Source organism: Pteronotus mesoamericanus, unplaced genomic scaffold (genome assembly GCF_021234165.1).
Source record: "Pteronotus mesoamericanus isolate MK-2021 breed Mesoamerican mustached bat unplaced genomic scaffold, CSHL_Meso_final contig_74, whole genome shotgun sequence".
NCBI classification, from domain to species: domain Eukaryota; kingdom Metazoa; phylum Chordata; class Mammalia; order Chiroptera; family Mormoopidae; genus Pteronotus; species Pteronotus mesoamericanus.
Window position 1 is genome coordinate 9,686,362 of NW_026555247.1, and position 12,521 is coordinate 9,698,882.

At 40.3% G+C, this 12,521-nt stretch overlaps 1 protein-coding gene across 3 annotated transcripts; it reads right to left on the bottom strand.

Annotated features, from left to right (window-relative positions):
• Window positions 1–570: 570 nt before the first annotated feature.
• AQP4 (aquaporin 4) lies at window positions 571–11,688 on the bottom strand. 3 transcript variants are annotated; one of them, XM_054583483.1, is made up of 5 exons: window positions 11,620–11,688; window positions 8,037–8,451; window positions 6,593–6,757; window positions 6,227–6,307; window positions 571–2,573 (listed from the first exon to the last, which is right to left on the bottom strand). In XM_054583483.1, exons 1-5 carry the CDS (start codon window positions 11,649–11,651, stop codon window positions 2,295–2,297), a joined length of 972 nt encoding a protein of 323 aa, XP_054439458.1. In that variant the 5' UTR covers window positions 11,652–11,688; the 3' UTR covers window positions 571–2,294. The 3 variants fall into 3 exon arrangements, with proteins under 3 accessions (XP_054439458.1, XP_054439459.1, XP_054439460.1); XM_054583484.1 differs by having other exon boundaries at window positions 8,037–8,328; window positions 11,620–11,680; XM_054583485.1 differs by lacking the exon at window positions 11,620–11,688 and adding an exon at window positions 10,573–10,686.
• Between the last annotated feature and the right edge of the window lie 833 nt (window positions 11,689–12,521).

A 12,521-nucleotide genomic window follows, 5' to 3' on the forward strand; every position in this document is an offset into this window, starting at 1 on the left:
AAATCATGCTTTTTAAAATATTGAGCAAAATAAAGATTAAGAGGAAATTATTCATATTCTTAAATCCCAAATGAAATATATATATTTTTATTAACTAACACTTGCTTTGAATACCTACTATGCGCCAAGCACTTTGTTAGCTACTGAAAAACGAAGTACGAAAATATCATTTATGCTTTTTTTTAACACTAACTTATTGAATGCTCTAACTGGAAGTGAGTGGAAAAGTGATTTATAAGAAGTAAAACATATGGCTGAATAAAAATGATTATGAGCCCATAAATTGGGAAAATCTGCTTAACGTTTCCTTGTTAACCTATTTTTGCACTGATATGTCCTCAAATGATCTTTTGAGCAGAACCACCATCGATTTTGTCTTTAGTGGTATATTATACAAATATTAAAAAAGGGCGCCATAAACCATCTTTAGAATTGCACCTAGTTCCTATACATGCTTCCAACAGGAAACAATGTGTGTCACTGGCAGAGGGAGTGTTTAGCAGCACCCCTGAGAAAGGGACCTGGGATGTCTTTTGGCCCCTGCTGTAAAAAAGTGCCTGTGACACTCCCAGGCACAACACCGGTGTGATCACTTTCTGGGCATCTCACACGTCACTCACTTTCTTAGCACCGAAGAGAATCAGATTTAATAGTGGTCCATTATCTTACTGCTATTGACACACAACTGCCATTAGCACTAAAAAGTGGTGCACAGTTGGAACTGTGCATCAGAGAAGAAAGTCCTTGATGATCAGCTATTTACAAGTCATTGTTTGCAGTGAGAGGATTTTACTTTACTACTAGCTTTTGTTCAATGAAATTGACATTTGCAGCTCTTCGTCTAAGACAAAGGCTAGACTACCCAGTTAAGAGGATAGAAACTGGGGCTTCCTGATACCATTGTACTGACATAGGGCAAAGCAATACAGGAAAAACAAACTACTTTTACAAATAAATGAATCATTAATGCAAATACTTAAAAAAATGTGTGGGTTATGTACAATATCACTACAAATGAAAGGTTGGTCATCTAGTCAACTCTGAATACAGCAAGTTCTTACATCTTCACCTTTTATTTTATGAACATGTTGTTCCTTGTTTCTCATGCATTTTAATTCATTAAAATATCATTACATGAGCAGTGTAGATAAACAACTAATTTCATGAGACATGAGAGAGCCTCAGAGATTGGGACTGGGTGGGACTAGTTTACACCTTCTAGAGTGGACAGAGCTTAATGATCAACAAAAAGTCCAGATCACCTACTTATGTTCTTGTTAAAAAAAATATGTCTCAGCTAATGTTTAAATATAGATAACCAAAGTTACAAGCAAACAAAATCCCCAGTTTTGCCAATAAATTAAAAAAAATAAGCAAAGTTACTAAGCAGTTAAATGTTTAGATTGCTCACCTCATGTGGTGGATTTAAGGGTGTGCACTGAAAACAGAACAACTATTTGATACCAGAATTCAGATTTCCTCTTTCCTTATGATTTCTTGTATGATCGTAATTTTCTCCCCACCCCCATAAGATCTTATGAATCTATTTGTCCTGAATATCACTAGGTGTCTCTTATAATTTGGATGCTTTCCTATGTGGAACTAATAAATATACAGGGTTTCTGAACATTCTTCTAATTTCTGGGTTTTAATTTCACATTGTCTTGGGCATTGAAGAGGAGGAAGGAATATTATGTTTTGGAGTTTGGGTTTAAAGTTTGCTATTTGAAGTATAAGTGGAAATAATTTATTAGCAATAACCCTTGTTAATATAGTCTTATGCCGAGGTAGTTTATAAATAAGGGACTGTTCATAAAAAAAGCTTGTTGTATTTCCTTTCTTGAATGTGTATGACTCTGTGACATACTGTACTTTGCCATTGATAAACTTGATTTAATGGAATAAATACTCCATGAGGACTGACAATACCAATTTCCTGGAAGTGGAGGAATAAGCAGATAGGTTTGTCTATATTTTCTTTCAGGCAAGACTTAACCAAATCCTGATACACATTTTAAATTCATTATTAATGAGTGGTAACTAGATACACTGGATAGATATTTGCTTTGGGGATACTTTCAAGAGATTTCATTTTCAGATTTAGAATTCACAATAGATTTCTTCCACTCCTCCTTGGTAAATAATGAAATACTTATTATCTAGATTGAGTGAAATGACATGAAACAACAAACCCGCACATGTCTAATTTACAACAAATCTGTTTCCTTAATGGGTGGAAGGAAATCTGAGGACAGTTCTAAGGGTTCTTGTCTGCTTTCAGTGCTTTCTTCTAGTCATACTGAAGACAACACTTCTCCTGAAGGGTCTTTCCCCTTCTTCTCCTCGCCCCGGTCAATGTCAATCACGTGCACCACTCCAGGTTTCAGAATCAAGTCCTCAGTCTCTACCTGACTCCTGTTGTCCTCCACCTCCATGTAGCTCCCTTTGGTTTGCTGAGCTGCTTTGCTGAAGGCTTCTTTAAAACGACGCTTGAGCTCAACATCTGGACAGAAGACATATTCATAAAGGCCACCGGCAAGGACAGCTCCTATTATGGGCCCAACCCAATATATCTAGGGGAAAGGTGGAAGAGTTAGAGAGTTTAAGGAGAAAAGAAACTATCCTTTTGAATAACTCATAAATATAGAATTTAGCTGGCTTAAGTAAAGAGTGGGTTGTGTTTAACCGGTTATGCATAAAAAGAGCAGTCATGGGAAGAAGAGACAGACTCAGACAGAGGGCAGGCTGATGCTCGGGGCAGGGGTGGGGGGTGGAGGTATTGAGCACAAAGGAGAAAGGACGCACGGACATGGACAACAGTGTGGGGGTTGTGGGGGCAGGGGGACGAGTGGCAGCGGAAGAGTAAAGGGGATAAACGGTAACGGTAAAAATGCAATACAAATAAACTGTTATAGAAAGAAAATACATGAGATCCATATCAGAGACCCATACATTGTTAAATGACATTTGAGCAGAAAACAAGAAAAGAGTGTTTCCTCTTTTCCTTTTGTTAATTACTTTCTTTTCATTTTCTGATAATCCTTAAAGTAATGATAGCTTCTCTTTGGTGGCACTGCATATTAAGCAGATATAAGAATTCTTCAACTAAAATAGAAAAAAAAAAAAGAATTTCTGGAGGATGCTTACTTATTTTCTTAATATTGCCACCTTACATTAGTTTTCTGCCTAATCAAGATCAAAATCATAGCGCACATTTTATAGTTTGAAGCTTTAGTTAATCAATACAGCATGATAAATGGATCCCAGCTCCACTGCTTAGCTTCTGTGTTTGCATCAGTTACTTAACTTCTTAAATCTTAATTTCCTCATCGGCATAGTGGGGATTATAATAACACATACCTCGTGGGGTGTCGGATTAAACTGAAATTGAATTGAAATTTAATGAGTACTTGTAAAGTACATACTTAATGGTTCCATTTGCATAGTAACCTGCCCCGTTCCATGTTTCCTGGACAATTTAAAAATGCATGTGATTAGGCTGGCTATAAGTCATCTTCATTTATGTTACATGCTTTTTCTATCTAAAATTTGGTGATTGGATTTCATGGAAAACCTCATGGTTTGTTTATCACTGTTCTTGCGGAGTGATTTCATCCTTGTGATTCCTACAGTGGTCACTTGGTGACAAACCCTCGACTGAGTTAGTGAATGACGGTTAGCAACTAGGCAGTTGCTACTCAATCCAAGCAACTCCATAGGATTTTTAATTAAATAAATGGAAGCTTTTATTATATCACATTTGTGTCTAGAATGAATTATGTTTTGAGTTTTGAATAAACTTCAACATTTCCATTAGAGCACACATATGCTGTAGAATATTAGACATTCATTCAGCAGATTCACTTGGGGAACAGAAACCTTGTTTATTGAGTGCTGTCTCTGAGTCAGCAGTACTTAGTACTTAAGTCAACTCACTGAATTCTAACAATAATGTTTGAGCTAGATATTGTTATTGTTTCCATATTATGGGTAAGAAAACTGGCACTCTAAGCAGATAAGAGACTTGCTTTAAGGTTTTATGCTTACCAACTGGTTGAGCTGGGATTTCAGGTTTGTCTGCGTTCAAACCACTCTTTTGCACTATTACACTGCTTTCCACTACACTAGACTTCTCTCATTTGAAAAAAAAAAATGTGATGAGTGAGTCTCGCTTCAAACACTCTCTGGAAATTAATATCAGAATCTTCATTGCAAAATCTAAAGAAATTTCAAACTTTAAGTCAAAGCTGAACACATGCACTGAACAGGAAAACTGTTGGTGGAGTCGTTACAAGAACCAAGTTTCTTATCTTGAACATGAAAGAAACCACGTGAGGGTTTATCTTCTCCACGCTCTTTCAAAGGACACCTCCGCTGAATGTTTTTACTCTTTGTTCCTTTGGTAAGATCTCCTCAGATATGTTCTATACCGCACACTACAGGCTCCGCAGGGGAGACTAGGGACTGCTAAACAGTCACTATGCTTCCCCCAAACACCTTAAGTAACACATCCAGCTGCCTGTTGTCAGAAATAAACAAATCTGAATTTCAAGTTGTTATTTCAAAACAAAGTCACAATGTACTTTAAAGTAACTTTTAAAATCTATAAAGATAAAGAGTTTTTATTCTTACAAATATAGAACATATAGAAAGGTATAAAAAAGAAAACTAAAATAATGTCAGTAATATTTTGGTGTTATTTCTAGTCTATCTATCTCCCTTTCTACCTGCAGATATACTTTAACTTAGTTCTAAATTTCACACACCATTGCTATAAAATGTACATTTACTTTCAGTAGAATTAAGTTTGTTATAAAATAACAAGAAGGGGAAACTTTGATTCAATCATCAAACAACGACTTTTTCTACTCTTTAAGTCATCACTAGTTCACAACAACTAACAAGTAATTAATAAAGACATATTTTTATCTGTATTTAAAAGTCCTTATAAATTAAGTGATCATTTTTCTAAATTTTAATTATAAAAGTAGTTTGAATTAAATAAGTTAAACTAAAAGTTATATATTTATCATCCATATAAACTCCATTCCTGTTAATGTGGCATGTTTTTTGAGACATAAATTTGGAAATATCAGTGGCAAAATGACCAATCTGATGAACAATATGGTTGAATGAGTCTCTTTGCCTGCCTGGGTCCTAAATCATGCCTTTGATCATTGACTCAAAGGCTGTGATTTGATGGTGTAGATTACTTTTAACAACTCAGTACACTTTCCTTAGAACAGGATGCACGTAACAGGGATGCAATTTCTTCTCATTTGCAATGTATAGCATGGTTGAGTTGGTGTGACTGGGTCAATAAACATTGGCTGCATGAGGGTAAAACACAAGTAACATTCTTTTATATTCATAAATTGAAAGTTATAAGACAGAATTCACAACATATAAATGACTATAATATTTAGCCTTGCTTGAGGCTAGCTTACATGTTTCATATTTTTATCGATTTTGTAAGTTAGTATGTGAGTGGCCTTCATAGTTTCTACAGTACTCATTCAAGAAATTTAAATTCCTTTTTGTAAGAAACAATCAAAATAAAATTGGTTATGATATTTAAAAATGGCTACCACTCCTCTCTGGAAGCATGGCTTCGACATTAATAAGTAGGTTAGACATGAGACTGAAAGTATGCTTTTTCTGAAAGCCATTAATTTTTCCAGTTATGGTTATGGTGATGATAGTGTAAACATTTGTACCATTTATTCCTCACCATCTGCAGCTCAAATGCTTCCAACTTCCATACTATTAACCAGGTTCATGCTTTTATAAACAAAAAAGGTATATATTTTTGCTATGGGCAGTGCTTTTAAGAATTCCATTCTTTTTCTTCTTCTTCACCTTTTTTTGCAAGTATATTTTCTGTTATTGCCAAGAAGCCTTAACTTTCAATTATTTAAAAACTATGCTCACTGCACTGTCCTGATTTTAACTTGTTCCATATAGGCAACCTCCGTGTACAATGTATTCTGCTGTAGTCTGTCAGATACAGTGCCCAGAGCGGTGCTTAAAAAATGACTATTATTGAAGGCTCAGAACAGATAAGAGATGAGATGTTTTGAAACAGATCTGTGCTAGTCTCTCCCTAGCCTTTATGAAAGATGTAATAAAGTAGGGGGTCAAGGTTGGGAGGAAGTATGAGAAACTAGTGAGCAAAATAATGAAGAAAAAGAATTCCATGGGCAACTGTCCTCAGTATGATAGTTACCCAATGGTTTTCCCAATTTCCCATGATCACTGCAGGTCCAAAGGATCGGGCGGGGTTCATACTGGCACCAGTGTAATTGATCTACAGGAAAAAAAGAAAACAACTTCAGACTTTGCTGAAACAGGTCTACCGACAAGTAGCATTCATTGAAATTTGCTACCATATGCAATGGTAACTAACCAAGGAATTCAGAACTGTCAAGATACTAGCTGCTGTATCAACATTCTCATTGAAAAGTTAGTAAAATAATCACCTAAAATGGACAGACCTGACTAGATTCTGAAGAACTACAGCTGTAAGACACAATATTTTCAAGGTAAGGATAAATGAAATAGATCAATTATTTAAATGGACTTGGAAACTTACTGCAAATAGGTGTCCAATTGCAACAGAAAACCCAATTGCTAAGGCTATCGAACCAGTGACGTCAGTCCGTTTGGAATCACAGCTGGCAAAAATAGTAAACACCAACTGAAATGTAATTATCAACTCTACCAGGAGACCATGACCAGCAGTGAGATTTCCATGAACCTAGAAAGAGAAAAATATTCCAATTGAGTTGAAGTAAGAATATGTTTTCTATAATAACATATCATTGTGAAAGGTATTTTATCAGTGTAAAACCTGATGTTTGCCATATGATTTCACTTATATGTGAAATCTAAAGAACAAAATAAACAAACAAAATAGAAACAGTTCATAGATACAAAGGACAGACTGACGGTTGACAGAGGTGAGTGGGGCTAGTGTAAAAAAGGTGAAGGGATTAAGAGGTACGAATTGGTAGTTTCAGAATAGTCACAGAGCTGTAAATTACAGCAGAGGGAATACAGTCAATAATATTGTAATGACTATGTATGGTGCCAGGTGTGTAGTTGAAATCCTAGGGGGACCACTCTGTAAAGTACATGATTGTCTAACCACTATGCTGTATATCTAAACTAATGCAAAATAATATTGAATGTAAGCTGTAATAAAATAAAAAAAAAACCCTGATGGTTGAGTCTTCTACTCCTAACTGAGACACTGCCCTCAGCACCCCCAAAAGAAGGAATACATTTCTACTTATTTTGGGCCATCATAGGTAATTAATTATCCTTACAATGACTAATCAGGAGTTTGTGCTGAGTGTTTTTTCTTACCATGGAAGCAAAATGTGCCACTACTGTACTTAATTTATAAAAGAATTTCTTGAGAGTCTTGTAATTTTATAAGGCAATGATTAAATCCATTAATTAATACATATTTCAATTAGAGTTTAAACTGTGAGTGTGTGTGTGTGTGTGTGTGTGTGTGTGTGTTTTAAAATCAACTCTGGTACTGAGCTAACAATTGATTGTCCTAATCAGCTAAGAACCAAGCTGGAATCAAATGCCAATTTACTTTTTGAAGTGTGATCCTCTACACAGATCACTTAAAATTTCAAGACCATGACAAAAAACAAATTGTTTCTTCTGCTAGTGAACCAACAAATAATTGTAATAAAAAGTGTCTTATGCTAAATATATAGCTGGTATGGTCATTGGGATGGGAGGGGGTAGGAGAGAGGGTGGTATGGGACGAGAGAGAGAAACCAACACAATTTTTGTGCCACCAAGACTTAGTAATATTCAAGTCACTCAATAGCACCAACAATGATTTCATATGGATACATGCAATGTTGCCAGAATCAGTTTTCACCCTTATCAAGAATCATCAGAAATTTTCTGGGAATAAATGTGCAAGATCTTTCCGGCCACGAGGGTGTCACTGAGTAGAGTCTGCAAGAAGTTTGAAGTCCTAATTTGAAAATAAGAGTTAAAGATGCTACCGTGGTGACCCCCAAACCCCCCACCACACTGGGAGGTGTGACCAGGTACAGGATCCCGGCTCCGATGATGGCGCCCAGGCACTGCGCTGCGATATAGAAGACAGACTTGGCGATGCTAATCTTCCTGGTGCACACCATGGCCACCGTCACAGCAGGGTTGATGTGGCCGCCACTGATGTGGCCGAAGCACTGCACCATAGTCGCAATGCTGAGACCAAAGCAGAGGGAGATGAGGACCATGTCAACCGGCAAGGGCTTTTCCGTTCCACCCCAGTTGATGGTGGATCCCAGGCTGAGGAGAACAAAAATAAGCATAGCCAGAAATTCTGCCGTGACTGCCTTCCAGAAAGCTTGAGTCCAGACCCCTTTGAAGGCCACCATGATGTTCTCTCTTCTACACAAAGGTCCACACTTACTAAAAAGAAAACAAAATCAGCATCAGAAGTTACCAAACCAAGGTCTATGAATCAGGTGAGGACACCAGGCTTGTACTCTTGTTCTATTGAGGGGAGGACCCTCCAAAAGGTTATTTGCATACCAACAAAGAAGGCTTCTGGGAAATCTCTATAATTAATTAATTAACAGTCTCCTTAACCACTAGTCAATAGATTTTTATTGTAGGCTCCTTTGATTTTATATTAAAAGATACTCCAGTTTCACTGGAAAATCACCTGAATTGTCACTAGAAAAGAGAATGTCTAAATCAAGTTCTTTGAAGAATTAAGAATAAAATATATTTACTTTGCAGTCCCCAGAACGTTTTAAGTTTCAATGTACTTTTATATGCCATTTATATTTTGAACATAAAGCAATAAAACAAGAAAGTCTTCTTCAATTTTGTAATTTATTGCTCAAAATGACATTCTGCAAATGGGTTTACAGAGCGCTGATTCGCCCTCCACTCTCCCCAAGGAGAGATTCTGCATTAAGGGGAGTCTTGCTAGGAAGCCGGGAATGCTGGAAGTCTGTCTTTCCTCAAGGTAGATTCCTTGGGGGAAGGGGATCTCATGGTGACAGGCAGGGGCGGTAGGCTCGTGCAGGCCCTTAGCAGAGACGGGGATACCCCTTCCTCTTCCCAACCAGAGGGAGGAGTCCGAGGGACGCTGTGCACTACTGCTGTCCCGACGCGAGGCGCCTCTCAAAGGGCCGGCGGCCGGGGGGGGGGGGGGGGGCGGGAGTAGGGGAGGAAACGCCACTCCCAGGCGGCTGCCAGACTCCCGGGCAGTGGCCGGGTGGACAAACAGAGCGTCCCATCAGCTCAGACCCACCTTTGCACCCCCTCTCCTCGCGCCCCAGACGGCTCAGCAGCCTATCCTGGGAAAGCTGCATCCTGGCTTCCGCGGTGCTTTTGCAGTGTTAGGGGACAGTCCTTCCTGGTGCTGAACCTTCTCTCAACCCCTGACGTTACCCTTAAATAAACTCCCAAAGGGATCCTGGAGGCCGGAGTATGCAAGCAGCGCCGCAGGCGCCCTGCCCACCCTTCGGGGCAGCCGAATGCGGCTGACGACGAGTGAGGCAAAGCTTGGGAAGGCGAGTGTGCAAAGGGGGGCGGGGCAAGGGACACGGAGGTCCTGGCAACAGAAGCCTCCGTGGAAAGCGGGTTTTTTCTAGTGTCTTCCTGGTGGCCTTCTCTTACTTTTGCTTGACCTTAGAAGAGAACTTTCGAGTGCCTCTAGCTGGGGGAGCTTGTGTGTGTTGGGGAGGAGGAAGACGGCGAGGGAGGATGGGAGCAGAAAGACAGCCTTTGCGAGTGAAGACACTTTCTTCCTCCTACCTGTTTTCTCCTTACTGCCTGCAGATCTTTGGAGCTGGGAAGGGATGGGGTTTGGGGGTATGAATGGCAGGTTGGAAAGAAATGACCAGAATTCCTCTTGGAGGGTGGTGAACAATTACCCAGTTTCCCTATGACTCAAGACTTTTGCCTGTGATAGCAGCAAGGGTGAAGGAGCATGGACAGCGTTTAGCAGAGACTCTAATCACAGGGGACTATAAAAAGAGGTAGGCAAGAAAGACAAGCATTTTAATAGATGAGAGTTTTTGCAGCCTACCCTTCGATATATCACTGAGAGTGAGATCTATCTCCACTGCACCACCCACCCACCCATCAACCAGTGTCCCCAGCAGCCTTGGTTCTGGATGGGCAGTGGGACAGGCTGTGCCAAAAAGGGCTGGGAGAACTCTCCCTTGACCTTTAGGAGCTCCACTCAACCTCTGGTTTATCAACGGACTTTCCTTCAGAGCTGGAAAGAGAAACCCATTTTTTTGCCCAAGCCCAGGTGGCTCCAGAAGGAGAGAGAAGAGCCAGGTCTGTCCCAAGCGTCCCTAAATGAATCATGTAATTACAAAAAAGACCCAGCTGGGAGGGCAATGACATAGCGTTCCCTAGAGGAAGAGAAAAGAAAGAGACAAAAACAGCCCTTGAAATGGGGCCAAGAAGGTGCCCTGGGAGAGACATTTAAAAAATATTCCAAAGGGAGAGAAACTCAATCAACTCACAAATTGGAAAAGAAATCATGAGGGTGTCTTTGGAACTCACCAGCAACCCACGGCTCTAGCTGGGATGGCAAGGGGGCAAGGTGCTATCACAGGTGCTGGTCGTCCTCGGCGGGATTTAGTGGGAAAAAGGAAGCGGACCGAGCAGAAAGCTAAGGACGAGGGGTGGGCAGAAGCGCAGGTCCCTTTTCAGGAGCACAGGAGATCACCGGGAGGGGCGGGCCGTGGGAAAAGGCCGCCTCCCTGCTACACCCCTTCTTCCCTCACTTTCCCCAGTTTCCTGAGCTCACTCTCTCGCTACTTACTCTCTCATACATCTATCTGTCTACCTCTTCAGCTCTCCAGGGACCTGATTTAAGAAACTCAGTTCCTCTTACAGCTTCAAATTTTCATCAGCCAACACACTCAAAAAACAAAACAGCTCCCCACCATAAAATGGAAACAGATATACTCCTTAAGAGTGCATTTAGCTTTTTTTTGAAAACCCACACAATCTAATCTCCCTCCAGAGCAGAGTGATGGGCCTCAGTGGGCTGTAGCCCCGAAGTTTCCTGGCACCATATGCAAACCTGTGGTTTTAAAGGTGCTCCCTCAGCCCCCTGCTGTTACTGTCAATGCTCCTTCACATGTTCACGCTTACTGGAAATGCATCAACACCATTTGTTTTGCTTCTTTTGCCCCGGAACAAAGGGGGCTTGTTGATGTGCCCAGATTGTACCGAAAGGGATGCATTTCTTTCTAGCTAAACACCCAGCCTGATTCACTCCCAGGCGGCTGAGCCCAGCAGTGAGTAATATTTCTGATAAAAATGACTGCAGATAGATTTACCTCCATAGGATCGTTTTCCTGTTCCCCCTAACCGCCCCCCCCCACCCACAGGTCTTGAATGTGTATGGAGGATTTTGCAACAAAGCATCCCTTTTCTTCCTCCTTCTCTTGCCTCTCTTAGGAATACGCTCAGTGCTCTGATCTAGAGAACCACCCACCTGCCCTACGTTTCCTCCTGTAGGCACAAATCTCTGTAATCAAAGAGTGAGAGTTTCATCTTTTGGCCCAGAGCATTGCTCCCTTAAGGCAAAGAAGGACTTACCCCCACCGCCTCGCTGCGGGTCTGTCACTCATGCCTTCCCTGGCCAGAGTGCGGCTCTCATTGCCTGCCCGTGGCTCCCAGTGCACTGGGAGTCAGATTACGGCCACTTGTCTGATTGGGTTTTTGGAGTCGAGGGGTGGAAAGATTCTGCCCCATGTGGCAATCGCTAAGTTATATTTGAACTTGCAATAACTTTTCTCAACCTGATCACTATGGACACAGAGCATTTCAGGAACATGAAATGCTTACATTATGTTTCTTTAGCTGGCATCTTTGAAAATGAGGATTCCTTAAATCTTTTTCTCAGTTGTCCATACCAGAAAGAATTGCTGAAGATTTGTCCTGTTTGGTTGTGTGTTGTAGCTGAAATTGGGCAACTATGAGAACACGGATTTACATTATTCAGCAGTTGAGATGAAGTGAGAGGCTGCAGTGCATTCCTTTTGAGGAGCAAAATTCAATGGCTTTTTAAAAAAATTTTTTCATCTGAGAAGTGGCATTTTAGCATAATAGATAGCTGCAGGTCCATTTGTAGCCTGGGCAGCATTGATATGGATAATAGGAAATAAGCAAAAATAGGAAATAAGACTTCTCCAGGAGGCTTACCTGGTTGTTATATTAATAATAATTGTTGGGTAAGAAGTAGCAAATTAAAAAAAAATATAAAGATTGAGTAGGGACAAAAGTTTTGGGAACTGTAGGTAAATTTACATCTAGAAGCCTAAGGATAGGACTGACATCATCTGTGGGGTCCCAGGGCAACAGGGATGCAGGACCCCTTCTTCAAAAATTATTAAGAATTTCAAGATTGCAATAACAGGCAATTAAACAAGGTGGGGGGCCCTTCTAAATGCGGGGCCCTGTGCGATCGCACAGCCTGCATGTCCACGAAGGCATTTCCG

Excerpts from the sequence above, each read along its gene's own strand:
- AQP4 (XM_054583483.1), bottom strand. The coding sequence starts at position 11,651 with ATGAGTGACAGACCCGCAGCGAGGCGGTGGGG. Across the intron at positions 8,452-11,619 it reads CCCGCAGCGAGGCGGTGGGG|TAAGTGTGGACCTTTGTGTA; the intron begins GTAAGTCCTTCT and ends TTTTCTTTTTAG. Across the intron at positions 6,308-6,592 it reads CAATTGGACACCTATTTGCA|ATCAATTACACTGGTGCCAG; the intron begins GTAAGTTTCCAA and ends TTTTTCCTGTAG.